Source organism: Dendrobium catenatum, unplaced genomic scaffold (genome assembly GCF_001605985.2).
Source record: "Dendrobium catenatum unplaced genomic scaffold, ASM160598v2 fragScaff_scaffold_390, whole genome shotgun sequence".
NCBI classification, from domain to species: domain Eukaryota; kingdom Viridiplantae; phylum Streptophyta; class Magnoliopsida; order Asparagales; family Orchidaceae; genus Dendrobium; species Dendrobium catenatum.
Window position 1 is genome coordinate 5,608,634 of NW_021318852.1, and position 16,603 is coordinate 5,625,236.

The following is a 16,603-nucleotide window of genomic DNA, read 5'->3' on the forward strand; positions in this document are numbered from 1 at the left end:
AGATGTGATAATTGCACGAAAACAATAGCCAGGACAATTATAGAAGACATGAACATAGACTTCTTAATAGAAATCCTTTTAGCTTTTTGGCATTGAAGAGGGTGCGACATGTGAAGCCCACTATCTAATCACCTGGGAACACTACAAGCTCGTACCTTTACTTTTTTTGTTTAGTCCATCAAACTTACAGAGTAAAGCAAAAGCTGAATTATATTTCACTTTTTAAGCTGTCTGACATGCCAATCATTCAGTCAGTCTAAATAGTAGAACAGTCTTGTGCCATTTAAGAAGAAGATTGAAGAGAAATTCTAAACCATAACAAAAATATAGAAAATATGAAGTTGAGCGATTTATTTCTCTTTGCAGATTGAGATGTTTGTTATTTAGTGCACCAAGTTTTTTTAACTTCAATCACTTACGAATTGAATGATTCTATCATTAAACCCTAAAAAAAAAGGAAGGCATTGAATGATTCTTGATGTTGGGTTCTTGATACAGGAAGGAGGGACAGAATCAAAACGGTAATTTATTTTATTCCATTGCTCCCACAATGTCTATTCCAGTGCCCACACACAGTCTACAGGGTCCGATCCTTTGCTTTTCATAGTGAAATGACCCAAAATGCTATTATTCCTTTCCATTTTACTACAGCTACAGTCCAATAGATTGATATGACCATTACCTCACTAGGAACAAATTCTCACACATGCTATTTGTTAATGCTAAGTTTCTTGTTTATTTTAATTTATTTAATTTCAACCTGTTAATTGAATAAAAAATAAAATATAACAATGAACTAAAACTAAATAACCAAACTTATTAAAGTTTTGCAACTGTTGAAACTCCATGCCCATATATAAATTAATTAAAAATAAAATAAAATATAACGTTTGCTCTCAAGTTCCTCGCCAACACAACTCACCTTAGCCTGTTGGTCGAGAGCTTAGGCTTCCAACTAAGAGGTCTTGGATTCGAGTTTTTGTGTATGTGTTATGTGTGCGAGTTTGTCTTAAATGACCTAAATGTCGGAAAAAAAAAAAAGTTCCTCGCCAGACATGTTGATTTAGACCAATAATGTTCTAATGGCTTAGGGAGCCATGCATTCTTTAAATAATGGCTTCTACTGTTTGCCTATCATAAATTATTTCTTTGAAGCAAAGGGTGCTCCTATTGTTTGCCATACTTTTGAATTCTGTGTCTCCCCTTTGCCTTTTTTTTTTTTTTTTTGCATTTTTCATTTCTGATTCCATGTGCTCTACCAATGGGCAATGGATAATTCAACTGTTAGCTTTCGTGCTCCTGACAAAAGCCAATGGGCCCTTTGATAGGTTACAATAATCATCAAGGTAAGGAATTTGAGGAAATCATGTTACAAGGTTGATCAAGATTGATTGAGACGCACCGCTAATTATATTTTTAAACCCTAATCTAATACGAAATTATGAATTTGAGGAATGAGATCTCTAGGTTTATATGCTTCTTTCATTTAATTATTAAGACCTCATATTATTTAATTTGAATGCAACTTTTATTGTTTCATTGAAGTCTTTTTAGAATATATGGCAGCTTTTTCTTTCAAGCAGTGATGGTGTGAAGCATGTAGGATCCTACCACTAATCTTTATCTTTTTTATTGAAATCATAATGCCGGAGTGACTATTTTTATTTAAAGGCAGTATACTATCCTTATTTGTGAGAGTTTTGCCATATCTGGTATGTTCTTTTTTTTAATTATCTTGATAAAATAGTTAGAAAATTATGAGTAGAAGAGTATTAGAGTTGACAGGAGATTCTGTACCACTTGTTTATTTATTAGAGATTTGAACAGTATAACTTTGCCCAGTTGGAGTTCCAAGCAATTCTTTCCTTGGGCAGCAAGTCGTGCATTTTTTTTTCCTTCTTCTGAATTTTAAGGCTATCATTGTGTTCTGAAATGGTAAGGATTTATCAAAGTGCCTGATATTTATTTCCTTCTTTCATGCAACTGTTCAGATTCAGAAATCTTTTCTGTTTTTGTTCAGAGTTGTTTTAGTTTCAATTTCCTTTTCTCAACTACCATTACTAAGTTCATTATCAATTTTACTGCAGATATGAGGAGCTTAAATCTGTTGTAAAGTTGAAACCAACGAATATGATCAATTTTTGGGAAAGATCAGACAGGTGGAACACAGACCAAGCTCAAACAGAAACAACAGCTGATAAAGAGGCATCCTGGAAAGATTTAGGATCATCAATGAATGCAATTTCGTTTGGTTTTGTAGCCACTGCAATTTTGATATCCATGTTCCTCATCATGGCAATTTTCGAGCATTTAATCAGACCAAGGCAATCATTAGAGCAGTCTCAAAACGAAAGTCAAGTGTCATTTGGGGTGAATCGACAACAATATCAGTTGCAATCAAACGGAAAGCTTGTCAATTCCAAATCTGTAAGTTCATTTCCTGTTTCAGCTAAGTTTGAACTCTAATTCCAAATCTGTAATCAAAATATCACCCTAATTCCTAATAAGTTCTACCTGAATTTACAGGAGGTTCTGGCAACAACTCCTAATTTGTCTGTATTGATGCCAGGGCAGAGGTTTCCTACCTTTCTTGCTCAACCTGCACCTCTACTCCCTTGCCCAAGAGAAGGCATATACTGGCCTTCACATCACCAACAAGCCTGTGATCGTCCGTAGCCCCCCAAATGCAGTCAAAACACAAGCCTAAAGTGGGAGTACTTTATTTCTAAGTAAAATAAGCTATCGCTATCATTATCAGAGCCATTCAGTTGCACTAGAGAGATCGTCATCACAATGTGATAGGAAACTATATTAGCAACACTTTTTATTCTCAGAAACAATTCCAATGAGTGGTTTATCTGGTTTGCGGGATCACATTTTTATTTCGTAGTTGCAAAACCTATCTGCAATATAGTTTAGTTATCAGTATTTCCATCAAAGTGCAGCTTTTGTTGCAAAGATAAGCTAAGATTAATTAAAGAATGAATGACAGAATGGGATGTAAAACAAAATAAAGCAATGCGTTGAATGTTTAAAAAAAACAAAGAAATTGCCCATAAACTTGAGCTATTTCTGCAAAATTTGTTGCATGTGAAACAGTAACAGAACATATTGAATTTCCACTTCAATGACCACAAAACTTATTGAAATATATTACTAACTCTTGGTTTCCATGAAGCTTTGGTCTAATGACATGATTGTTAGATTTAAATGTTGTCTGTAAAGAGTACTAACAATCTAAGGGTTAGGTTGGAGATTCTTTTTAGCACATCTTAAGAAATTTAGTTGACACCATAGAGAGATAAATGATGCAGAGTGAGAGAAAAGTGCAAGATTTCAATGGAACATCAATTCGTCCAAAACAATAGAGTTGTGTCACGGCCATTCCCAACCTTTTAACTCTATTTATAGTTGATGACCAAAGTCGATGTTATAAGAGGGATACAACAATTCATAACAACATGATTGAGCTAAGTATAAATAGCCTTGTAGCTGATGAGCATGGATAATATTTGTTTGATGAAGGAGAATTATTGTGGGTGAGTACCCTTGATGAGTTCTTCTGGCGAGAACCCTTAGTTGGCTTAGCTAGTAATCTTGATGAATAGACGAGTTCTGAGAGCGAATAACATTCATGAATTGATGACTTTGTAATTCCCATTTATGAGATCATTAGCTTAGTACTCAAGGTCGAGTAGAATCTTCTCTCCTAGGCAACTTGAATAGTCTCGACTCTAGCGAGTAGTGTCTTTGGACAACTTCAAGCTTCACAAATACCAAGTTGCTTCATGGCTAGCCACTTGTTGTACCTGATTTATTTTCTTATGATAACTTGATCAGACGAACCAAATGAATAAGTGTAACGACAAAATACAACTCACAATTCACAGATGCCTTCACAATTCTCAAACGATAGCTGTCTCAAAGAATATCAAATTATAGACAAAAGGTAAAATGCAATATTTTTTGGGATAACAAATATTGCTTCCAAAAAATCTACTCAAGCTGTGTGGATCGACCAATGTGGAACAAGGATAATTTCTCTCTACCAATATTTCTTCAGTCTATTCCAAATCAGGTCCTGGATGTTAAGCAACAGCTCGTCTGAATTCAGAAATACCCGATTAGCAGAGTTTGAAAATGTTTCAGGCACTTCCCTTGCAGCCTCAGGCTGTCTCAAAGCAAGCAATGCGGGAATACTTACAATTGCTTGTCCTATAAGATGAGGACTCTTGAGCTCACCATAATGAATAAAAGATAAACGTACTGATTCCTTAATTTTGGATTACATTGTTTCAACATAAACATAACTAAGGCTACTTTATAAAAAAACAAATGGTTATAAAAAGAGGAAAAAAGTTAATTGAGAAACTTACATCTTATACAATGTGATCCGAGCTCTTGAAAGCTGCTTCCTTGTGCTTGCGTCCCCAAAGCATAACTGACTGAATAAATCTAACTAGAAATCCAACTGCACCCAGTCTCTTTCTTCACTCCTCTATTCTCCATTAAGTTCCTCAAATGATCCTTCATAGTTCTATTACCCAGATGAGCATATAAGTCGGAAAGGATAACATATGGAGTTGAATCGCATGGTTCCAAATCAATTATCTTCTCTGCTGCCACCTCACCAAGCTTTACATCTCCATTTAGTCGACAAAAGCTTAATAATATTCTCCAAACCAAGGAGCAATTGTTAATACACATACTCTCTATAAACAACTTAGCATCCCACAATTTACCATTCCGGGATAATGTATCAACAATGCAAGCATAATGTTCCTCACCTGGTACAATACCATAAACTTCACTCATGATGTTAAAGAGATAACAAGCTTCTGAAACCAAACCCGCACGGCTACAAGAAGAAAGAACACCTATAAAAGTTGCACTGTTGGGCTTCTCACTAAAATTATTCATTTGTTCAAACACAGAAATTGCTTCCTTTCCAAGCCCGTGATAGGCATACGCATTTATCATTGAATTCCAAGTGATTAGATCTGGATGCAGGGTTCTGCAAAAAATCTGGGATGATTCATGTATGCTACCACATCTGGCATACATAGTGATGAGTGAGTTTGAAACAGGTAAGCTTAAATCAAATGCACATTTGACCGCTTGAGCATGGAATTGAAAACCCAATTTCAGATTTGCAAGCAAAGAACAAGAGGAAAAGACGCTTGCATAAGTCATTTCATTTGTCTCAATTCCATTTTTGTTCATTCTTACATAAAGTTGAATAGATTCTGTTGGAAATCCATTTTGTGTGTAACCTGAAACCATGGCATTCCATGATACATAATCTGGTGAAGAGATCTCCTCAAAGACCAAATGAGCTTTCTCCATTTGTCTACAATTTGAGTACATGGTCAACAAAGAATTCATTAGTGTTGTATCAAATGTTAGCCCTATCTTGTGGATAGTAGTGTGGATTTGCTCTCCAATCAACAGAACATCAGTATGACAACATGCATGCAGTAAAGCAGAGTAAGAGAACTCATTAAGCTCAATATCCAATTTTAACATTTCATGCCAAATACTAATTGCCTCATGGAATAAATCAATGTTGGCATATCCCATAAGCATCATGTTCCATGAAAATAAATCAAGTGTCTCAGATTCCTCAAAAATCCTCTCCATATCATCCACTCTTCCACATTGAGAGTATAGTTCTAAAATAGAGTTCTTGAGGTGAGAAATCTTATCAAAACCTATCCTTATAACACAAACATGAATTTGGCATCCAAAATTTAGAAATCCCAGTCTGGAACAGCTAGAAAGGACACCAGAAAACATCATGTCATCCACCTGAGAACCCTGTGATTGGAAAATGTGAAAATGCTTTATCGATTCTTCATGGCGGCCAAAGCTCCTATATAACCCCATTATCAAATTTGATGAAAAGGCATCCTTAACTTTGCTAGCTTGGAAAGTGGCAGCTGCATATTCTATACTTCTAGTTCTACAATACATGGTCAATATAACATTATCGGTCCATTCCTCAAAGCCTTCTCCAAGTTTAAGAATCAAAGCATGCGCTTTTTTTGCATTATTAAGGACACCAATGGCAGCACAACAAGACAGGAAGCTCAGGAAAGTAGATTCATTCAGCAAAATTCCACTAGAGAGCAACCTCTGAACAAGGCCAAAGCCAGCATCACCCTCCCCATTATACGCATAGCCACTGATGAGAGAGTTCCAGGTAACTATATCTCTTGAACTACACAATTCAAACAAATCTTCTGCATCATGTAAAGTATAGGTCCTTGAATACATTGTTATTAGAGAATTAACTACAGAAACATCCATAACCATGCCATTTTTTTGGGAAAATCCATGAATTTGGACACCAAAGTTGGCATTATCATGACTCGAGCATAAGCTTACTAAGCTAGTGATAGTGTAAGGGCTAACATCTATGCCGATGGAGCATGAATACTTGAACAACTCAACAGCAAAACCGAAGATTTTATGGCAAACACATCCTCTCAACAAAATCTGAATAGAAATTTCATCCAAAACAGGCATATCGTTTAACACTTTCAACCAATCTTCATATTCTCCATATTCCACATAACCCTTCAAGAGCGAGTTTCCCACAAAAGGAAAAGAAGAAAAACCAAACTTGATGATGCAACTATGAACTTGCTGAGTATATATTGAATTTCCCATCTCAGCACATGCAACAAGAATGGATACGAAGCTCGGATGGGTTGGCAGATTTCCCAATCGAATCATCTCGGCGAAGAGAACAAATCCTTCTCTAAACAGCCCCAAGCTAACGAACCCTGATATCATGGTGTTCCAGGAAACCGTATCTCTTATAATCATTTTCTCAAACATCTGGCGTGCGTGAACAATAGCACCACATGACAAGTAAACACAAAGCATATTATTAGAAATATAGACATCAAATTCCAACCCAGATCGAAGAACGAAGCCATAGGCCATCTTTCCAACAGATAGCAGCCGGTGAGTTTTGGTGTACCGAAGAACAGAGATGAGATTGGAGCAGGTGGTGGCTTGGACTCCCTCTCGTCCGCATTGGGGAGCAACCATGGCCGTAAAGAATCGAATAACGGATGAAGGCAAGCTATTAAAGCCATAGCTTACTTGACCTAGAGCTCTTTGGGATTTAATTAATAAGTAGTGAATATATGAAGACAGTCTCATGTAAAGTATCCAAGATGAGCGTTTTTTTATTTTTTTCTGAACCTGCAAATTAAGCAATAAGCACAAAGAGTAGAGTGGTTTATTGTGATGAAAACATGCTGAATTTGCAGGAAAAGAAATAGGAATGGACGGGAATCAAGTGTTAAGAAAAACAGATAAAATTGCAAGATCAAATCAACCTGCAACCATCCTGTTAAAATCTCCAGCCTTCTCTATCCATTCCACCTTCCTCCCCCCGCGGAATCTAAGCTTCATATCAAACGTCATATATATATTTCATTTACTTCTCTCAAAGCAGTCGACTCATTGCTGCTACCGATCACAATTACATTCTTTTCCCACAAATCATAGCATAGAACTGGTTGGGGGTCCTGTAAAACACTCGCACCTGCAACTACCTCAAGCGACTGCTCTGTTTCATTGGAGAAAGTTATTCATTGGATTTTGTTTTTAATTTTTATCTTTATGGGCTCTATAGACTTTTTTTTATATATATATGGACTCGGCCCCTTCACATTTAGATTTTAGGGTTGACATTTTTTTTTTAATGAAAATAACCGTGAATGCTTCGTAATATATAGGATTTTAGCTCAATAAATTTTTAATATCTGCTGTGAACAAAAATATGAGAAAGAGCCGATGAAGATGAAAAATGATGTGGAGGGATACGTTCATTCTTTAAGTAGATGATATGCCTACACAATGCGAAATCTAAAAGTCGGTACGCAAATGCCAAGAAAGAGAAAGAATTGAAGTTAAAAAAGCTACATCCTGAATGAATTATAGTTTTTTTTTTTCAGTATACTTAGGGAATATATCAGGGATCTGAGCAGGCAGTGCCCCCTTGCGGGGTTTGACCTGCCCGATCAAGTTGCAGGGTCTGTCAAGGGGCAGCGCTCTTGCAGGTCATTTGTAAGTAAAGATGAAAATATACACTGTGTATAGTAGATGTCGATTCATCCTCATAGTTAATGATGAATGATCAAGAAAATACGCTGATTCATTGCATACAAAGATGAAAGATATATAGCAGATGTAAGCTCCTACAAGCTATTGTAGAAGACACGTTATGCAACCAATGTATCGTTCACAAGAAAAATGCAATTTGATTACACAAAATGCAAATGCTTACGAGTTGCCATAGGAAACTCGTTGTGCATACAACATGATATATGTGAGCGATTATAAGATAACTGCAGTGAATGCAGTAATCTATGAACGACAACAGGAGACTAGTTAGTATATGACAGTCTGCTTGTATAAAATGACGGGAAATCCATAGTACTATTCCACACCACTAGATGTGCAACACTCATACAAGAAGATTTAAGGTGTCTATAAGCTGTTAAATAATGCCACTCGATCTGTAACATCCATGCAAGCAGGAAAAAGCGTTAACAAATTCTCAAATGAGACCTAACGCATCATGACGCCACGCCATCGGATCCTGAATATTCATATAAGCGATAGAAGGAATTTATAAGCTCTCAAATGGAATGCTAAGCACACTCAAGCGAGGGTTGCCCATACAACTAATTGGTGCTAGATGATTTTATAATGCCCTCACACGTGCATTGTAACATATATATGAAAGTACACATGTGTTGACCTTATGCTTGTGGAATTTAATCATGGGACCTTCCCAAAAGCCCTTGACCATGTCCATAACCCTTGTTATGACATGTAAAACGCAAAAACTACACTTTGGTGGACCCTAGTTGGCCCAGAGATGACCAGGGGCCCAAATGATCAAAATACCCCTTTAGGATAAAATTGAAGTTTTCTCTAAAACTTTAACATGATCCAATCAAAAAAAGCCATGAAACCTCCTCTAATGTATCCTAAACACTCTTAATCATGCATTGAACTCAAATTCAAGCCTTGGTCAAGCATGGTTGGCCAAGTCAGCCCATGTTGACAGAATGCCCCATTTAAAGCCTTGCCCCATTAAGGCTTTAAATGGGCTTTTCATACCAAATGGCCTTCCCATCACTTGAGACCACCTCCATTGGTCTCACATAATCAATCCAAACCTATTGGACCCAACCCTAGACCCTAGGTGAACTTGGTTGACCAAGTCAAGCAAATTTGATCATATGTGCATACAAGTGAATATAGCTAAAATCCATTGACCAATGTATTGCTAAGCCTACCTAGGACCTTAGAGTAACCCTTTAGGTCCCTTAGAGGGTCCCCTTAAAGTCCCAACTCTTGGGGCCACTTGGTTTAGCCATATGGCTTAATCCAATGTCCAAATACGACTATCCATGAGCCAAAACTCAATCTTGGTCAAGTCTGGCCAAGCAATCACTTGCATTGGGTCCCTATGACCCATTGCACATACCATAGATGGCCTATCCCTTGGGTGCACCTATGATAGGAATTGAGCTACCCCACAGTGACCAAAACACCTTAGTCTAAGCAAATTTCCAACCTAGGCTTCACCAAGCTTAAATAACGCTTGCATTGGATAGCCCTAGGTTTCCTGTATCTTACATGGTCAACCCAACCCTGTGCTTAATTAGGATCTAACTAAAATAGACCCAAAACCGTCCATTTGGGTTCAACCCTGATTAATCCAATAGATTTAAAAACCCTATATCAATTTAAAAATTAATTAATTCTCTTTGAAAAATTAAGGAAATCAACAACAATCATTATCTCCATATTCAAATCATGGATAATAGGTGATATTTTCTTTCCAGAAAGATATATCATTTATCAACATACTTTTGAATATGAGATTAATGATAGTACATCTAGATTATCGTAGTTAAATATTTGATCGAACATCATTTTGACTCTCTGGGGTCATACATAGTTCCTTCTTGAATTTGACTACGATATTTATGATGAATTTATAATTATAGATCTAAAAACCAATTAGGAAATTTGATATCCGCCTTCCAAGGCAGTATATCATTTCCATCAGTATGTTCGATTTCAGAATTAAAATTCAAAATTCAAATTTAAAATTTTTCTAAAGAAATTAAAATTTCAATTACTTTGCATCCCTTCCAAAACAAAGCAAAAAATAACACGCAAGTACATTAACCTATATACATGTAAGAATATACACCTGCATGGGCCCCCGATGAGTGTGACGTATTCACATGCGTGACGTCTGAGGATGTTGTGCAAGTCAAATGATAAATCGAAATTTGAGCTTGATCCTTCTATACGAGTCAAAAAGAGTGGACATGGCTCGAACAATCAAACAAATATATAATCATGATGTTGACCAAGATATTTATTTTTATATATTCATATTAGGTCTATAAGGCCTAATATTAAGAAAATTCAGTAATAAAGGCATAAAGACTAAGAAGAACCCGATCCTCTATTGACAAATAGGTAAAGTCGACAAGGTTCAACCAACAACATAAAAATTGCATAATAACACTCCGATGATGGCTGTGTTGAACTTAAATCTCAATTAGAGGGGTTAGCTCAAAATATTTCAAATACATCTCAAATTCCCATGAAATTCAGAACCCAAAAAGTATTAAAATCTTGAAATATTTAAAATTGAAATCAATTGTGAAACATTTAAAATAAAATCCATCCACCCCTCGCAATAATTTGTCGAGGTGGGCAAATATGAAAATTACTTTAGCTCACAAATAGCTAATGTCTGGTCTAGAATATTACTATCATTCATTATCAATTCATTTTTTGCTAGTAAGGACGTGTCATTGGTCCTCTGATAGGCGGTTTGGCTAGACGGATCCGCAAAGAACCCGTGGTTTAGTCATATGGCTCCGCGTGGTCAACGATTACAACCACAATCCTCTGACCTAGTGGCTTGGTCCAACAACTCTATTGTATTACAGTTACGGTCCTAGCTTTGTATGCTCCCCAACAACATCAAATATTTGAGATATTAATCAATAGAATATGATATATATGGAACAAAGCCTTTTATTAACTAAGGTGGATTCAAATTTGTCCCCTTAGACAAACACTCATTCTATGTCTACAAGGTACCCTTGAACAAAGTAACTCATGGCTACCGACTAGACTCCTTTTATCAAGTTGGGTCAACTACCTCCTATGACTAAGCAGACTAGGGATCATGATGGCCCGGGATGACGGAACCATGTGATCTTGATGAGGTCCATCATCCATTCCCTCATCATCCGCTTTAAGTGCAAAATAGTGAAATTTCTAATTTTAAATATCAAGTCTCCAAAATTGAACCCATGATGCTACTATATGTCAGATACTTCATATCTAATTGACGAATAACCTTATTCGAATGTTCTCTCTCGTTATTGGGAGGGGTAATTAACATTCGGGGCTTGTGCCAGTGCCTATAGGAAAAAAGAACTCATATTATAAAGTCCTCGCAAAATGTGGTCGAAATATGTGAGTAGTGTCTTATTTCAAACCCAATTTGCCTTCTAAAAATTTACCCTGTTAACTTAAAATTTACCCTTCGAAATATACATTTTCGGAGTCCTTATAATGCTAGTTATAATTTGTCAAGAAAAAAAGCTATGATAATCCTTGATTACCAAATCAAACACGTGCTTCCTTCCGCCTAATTTTTTCCTTCCCATTGTTCCGCAATATCAAGTATCAACAGTTCTTCTCAAACCTTCACTACTTAGGCCTACGGGTGTAAGTGAGCCGAGCCGACTCGTGAGCCGGCTTGAACTCAACTCGTTAACGAGCTCGCAAGCTGAGCTTATCGAGCTCGAGCTTACAATCGAGCTCGTATAATTATCGAGCTCGAGTTCGAGCTCAATCCGACTCGACTCGAAAGCTTGATAAGCTACTCGATTAATTTATTTATATATATCTTATAATTTTTCCTCCTTATATTCTGATGCAAAATTTTATCTCTTATGCATTGAATTTTACAGATCTGATTATATCTGAAGCTCATTTTTGATGTTATCCATCAAAACATATGCTGGATAATTTTGCTTGTTAGGTTTGAGCGATAAGATTGCTTATAAATGTTGTATGTGGAATATTTAATATTTTTCTTTTTACCCAATTTCTAAAATAATTATCATTTTGCTTTTATCTTAATTTTACAGGTTTTTATCATATTAATTGGTAGTTGGTACTTGGTAGTAGAGATGAAAGAATTCGAAGAATATGGAACATCCAAATATCAAACAGACAAGAAATATATAGTTCTATCTTCTATTCAGTTTTTACTTATGCTCTATTATGAAACTTCTTAATGAGTTGTATGATTCCAATTGTTGTTTTTGTAATGATGATATGAAATGTAATTTGGTCAAATTCTTATATTATTGAAAGCTCTATTTCTATATTATTCAAGGTTTTATAATACTTAATCATATAAAAATTGCAGTTGATAAGTTGATATAGATCAAATTTTTAAATTAAATTTTTTAAAGAAAGATGATTGCTCATAATATATAGATTCTTCTATAAATTTTTTTTAAAGAAATTAATAGTTAAAGTTCTAGACATTTTATGATGAATTAAGTTATTTTTTTATTATTGAAAACAAATTTTAATTAAGGGTTAGAAGAAAAAATTCCAAAAAAAGAGAATTTTTGTTTAAAATTAAAGACTCGTGCCAATTAAAAGAGTTAAGAGTTGAGTTCGAGCTTTTTAAACGAGCTCGAGCTCGAGCTTTTTAAATGAGCTCGAGCTTTCGAGTCGAGCTCGAGCTTGATATTTTTTAAACAAGTCGATCTCGAGCCCACTAATCGAGCTCGAGCTCATTAAAGATTAAACGAGCCAAGCTTGATAAGGAAAATACTCGACTCGACTCGTTTACACCCGTACTTAGGCCGTCTGCGCTTCCTTTCGCTCCGTTCATGGAGAGTCAATTGTAGCCCTGCTTCTTTCAGGGTTGTAGGTATCTCTCTCTCTCTATACGAAGAGCATAAGTCATTTAATTTTTTTTTCTTTTTTCTCTCAGCCCACACAAAAAAAAAACAGTGCTTAGAAATTTAATTTGAAACAATGCTTAGCTATTCAACACGACGGCCCCATATCATAGTTTTTTTTTGGAAAAACTTTCTTTGTCCACGGAAAGGCTGATTGTTCTTTATTTAATTTATAATAGTTTTTCTAACCATGCTTAAAAAAAATGAGGAATTTTTTGTTTTTGTTTTTTCTTCATACAACACTAGGGACGACTCGTCCGAGCAGTCTTAGGCTTAGGGAAAAGATGAGCAATTCATAATTTCATAGCCATTAGATTTATTTTAAAAGGAATGTAATATATAATTAATCAATCAAAATATATTTTATACTGATCCCAAAGCAAATATGATGACAGTAAAGCCCACGATGATCAAATTAGAGTCTGATTTATTTTTTTTTTTCCTCTTGCTGCACCAAAGACAAACCATCCAATCAGTCTTATGCTAAGAAAAAGGCCAAACCAAAGGTTTACATTTCAATCACAGCTCACCCAAACTTCAATTCAACTCAAACCAATACACAGGACCTTCAAATTTCTCCACTTCAAAGGCTTATAAAACCATTCGTCAGATCTATCATACAGGCAAAATTGTATGCGCAAATGATGTAAGGGTTGAAGAAAAATGTACAACTTTATATATATATGTAATTAGATTTCAGCATTCAAATTCACAAAGCAAACTAAAAGCCCACCAAAAACACAATCTTTGAAAGCCACAGCAATTTGCGCTTTCCACTGTCAGTTGGTTGGCTAATGTGAAGCCAACTCAACTTGATGTGGTGCTGTGGGTATAACTACTTCCAATGAAACACAGATAAGTAGCTCTATTTACTGCAGTTACTAAGTACAAGGTAAGCAATTGTAATCATGGCAGCTCTGACCAATGCCGGGGTATAATTATGTTCTTTGGCCAATCCAATAGCCTAGCCTGAAAAAGGGCTCCTACATCGTCGCAGTTGCAAAGAGAGAAAGAACTAACAATCCTGCACAGTCTCATTCACACTGAGCAGCTTACATTGTAAGCCTTTTTAAGGATAGTAGGTGCTTCCAACTCTTTCAGAAATCGAGGAACAAGCCTTCATACATCAAAGGGGCAAAAGCAGAATCAGTCATGCATGAACTGCTCGGCTAGTGAAAATTCCATCATAGGAGATCTTCCAGGTGAACTATACGATAGAAATGCCATAGTGATCATTTGTAGCGGCAAAAAATCATAATGCCAGATATGAATATGTGCAACTGTGATTTCCTGTCATCGGCTACAGAAACCCAATGCAGAACGGTATCCGAGTTAAGGGAAAAAAGCTGTAGATGAGGACACAACTAAAGCATTTGTTATTCATAGTTCATGTGAAACAGAGAAGCTAAAAAATAATACATTTGAGGGAAGACTGCAAAATAGATCTTGTGAGTATAAAAAGAAAATGCATACAATACATACATAAAAATATAACTTGAGAAAAAGAGACCATAGAAGACAAGACAACCGCTACAACATACTGATGAAAAGAAAATGCAAAGTGGCAACTATGAAATTGTCTTTTTGTTTGTAATAAGAAATTTGAATGGCAGTTCAGATGAATACCACATTATGCAGCAGTTTGAGCTACTGGTCTGTTCACAATAATAAAAATCAAATTAAAAAATTTGGGATACGACTAATGATAATGATTTAACCATTGCTTTGTCATTCCTGCAAATAAACCCACCAGTGTATCGAACTATGTTATGAGACCTTATAGTTCTTTGGTTCCTATTGAGAGAAGCGGGGAATCTTTAATGATGTTTGTGTCAAAAATGGGAAAGGGAAGGAAATGGAACAAGGCAAAGGAAACAAGAAAGAAAAAAAATACAGCTAGCCCCTCAAAAAATTCATTCCCCTCTAGGATGCTACCGCATGATGTGACAATCAGATGCACGAACTAACATGTAAAAAAGAAATAAGATGAAGTTTAACCAAATCATCAAAACACCATTAGCCATAATGCAACAATTAGCCACACTTTAAGCTGCAACATAAACAATAATATAGTATCCAGCAAATTAATGTGAACCAAATCACTACTAAAGTCATAAATGGCAGCCGAACAAAATGCACGATGCTCCATGTACATAACACTTTTAAGCTGACATTTTAATCTTTTCAGTTTATCTCGTTGCATTGTGAGAAAATTACAAGTTTATAAAACAGATTATCACTAACAAAATTATGTTAGGAAGTACTTGAAGATTTCAAGTAATCCCGAACAAGGAGACAAAAAAACAACAAAAGGCTCCACAAATTCATCGAGAAAATCAGCAAAAATTAATTTTTATTGAAGAAATCAAACTAATGGAAGAAATAAAGCAAGATGCAATTGATCCTCAATTCGAGAGAAGGATCGTTCTCTCCAAACCCCAACACCAATCTAGGGCTCAACACACTTAAGACAAGAACTACAAAATCAGCGACAAAACAAAGCATAACCCTAACCTTAATCCTTCCTTCCTACTTAAAGCATGCAATTAATCAATTAAGCCCAAATTACAAGTCTGCCCTTGCCGCCCCCTCCTTTGGCTCCAAAACATGTGAATTTGAATTAGTGGGCCCCATCTCCCTCTCCCTCTCCCTCTCTTGCTGCCCGCCTTCTATACACTTGAGCCGGCCCTTGGCAAGGGACCAGTCTAACAAATTCCTTACCCAAAATTAACAAACAGGTTTAGTTTCAAATTTAGGGTTTAGGGTCTTTGAAAGCGCAGTCAGCACACAACAACAGGTCCTGGAGAAACTTCGTATGACAAATTTCAAATATAAAATTGCGACTGACAAACACCGTAGGGAGTGTCATTTTCAGGTAGGAGATCGTGTGATGGCTTACTTTCAACGACAACACTTTACAATTGGTACCTTTGGCAAATTAAGCTGGAAGAAGTTTGGTCTCTTTCAAATCCTGCGAAGATTGGGATCTAATGCTTATCTTTTGGATCTCCCATCTTCCATAGGGACTTCTCCTGTGTTTAATTTTGTTGACCTTACAACAAATGTTGGAGAGCCGACTGATATTGCAGACTTGGAGACTTTGCCTATTATCGTTCCCGCTCTGACTAATGGAGATATTGAGGATGTTATGGACATTCATACTACACAGACGAGGCGTAGAGTTCACCGACGTTTCTTAGTTCAATGACAAGGACGACCCCTGACTAACTGTTCATGGGTTGAAGCTGAGAAATTACAGTTTCGACGTCCTAATATTTTTCAACGTGTTACTGAGGCTTTTTATCAAGAAATGAAATTCTTTAACCAAGAGAGAATTGATGTAGTAAAAAAATTATGGAATTTTTTATGTTTGTATTATTTTTTTTATTTTATTTACCCTATGATGGAAGTCAACCGATGATCTTGCTAGGATGGTGCTCTTAGGAATGTCTCTCCCTTTCCTTCACTTTGTCCCTACGGTTTCTGTGTTGTCGTGTGCTGCTTCGGTTGTTGTCCATTCCCCCCCCCCTTTTTTTTGCATGGCTTTCCCT

The 16,603-nt window shown here is 36.1% G+C and overlaps 3 protein-coding genes across 8 annotated transcripts in view; 1 reads left to right on the forward strand and 2 right to left on the reverse strand.

Moving 5' to 3' along the window:
- The first annotated feature begins 1,526 nt into the window (after positions 1-1,526).
- On the forward strand, positions 1,527-2,897 carry LOC110097584. Of its 3 annotated transcripts, none has more exons than XM_020824059.2 (3): positions 1,527-1,599; positions 2,088-2,427; positions 2,527-2,897. In XM_020824059.2, exons 2-3 carry the CDS (start codon positions 2,131-2,133, stop codon positions 2,674-2,676), a joined length of 447 nt encoding a protein of 148 aa, XP_020679718.1. In that variant the 5' UTR covers positions 1,527-1,599; positions 2,088-2,130; the 3' UTR covers positions 2,677-2,897. The 3 variants fall into 3 exon arrangements, with proteins under 3 accessions (XP_020679718.1, XP_020679719.1, XP_020679717.1); XM_020824060.2 differs by having other exon boundaries at positions 1,575-1,712; XM_020824058.2 differs by lacking the exon at positions 1,527-1,599 and adding an exon at positions 1,613-1,935.
- Positions 2,898-3,400: 503 nt separating this feature from the next.
- Positions 3,401-7,622, reverse strand: LOC110097586 (pentatricopeptide repeat-containing protein At4g13650-like). 4 transcript variants are annotated; one of them, XM_028694031.1, is made up of 3 exons: positions 7,353-7,622; positions 4,377-7,215; positions 3,401-3,809 (listed from the first exon to the last, which is right to left on the reverse strand). In XM_028694031.1, exon 2 carries the CDS (start codon positions 7,171-7,173, stop codon positions 4,456-4,458), a length of 2,718 nt encoding a protein of 905 aa, XP_028549864.1. In that variant the 5' UTR covers positions 7,174-7,215; positions 7,353-7,622; the 3' UTR covers positions 3,401-3,809; positions 4,377-4,455. The 4 variants fall into 4 exon arrangements, with proteins under 4 accessions (XP_028549864.1, XP_028549865.1, XP_028549863.1 ...); XM_028694032.1 differs by having other exon boundaries at positions 3,401-3,821; XM_028694030.1 differs by lacking the exon at positions 3,401-3,809 and adding an exon at positions 3,865-4,104.
- A 6,083-nt stretch (positions 7,623-13,705) lies between these two features.
- Positions 13,706-16,603, reverse strand: part of LOC110097530 (regulator of nonsense transcripts UPF3) — a 40,217-nt gene continuing 37,319 nt past the window's right edge. Inside the window, exon 13 of the mRNA XM_020823952.2 lies at positions 13,706-14,398. The gene's annotated coding sequence lies outside the window, so the exon portion shown is untranslated. The remainder of the gene's footprint in view (positions 14,399-16,603) is intronic.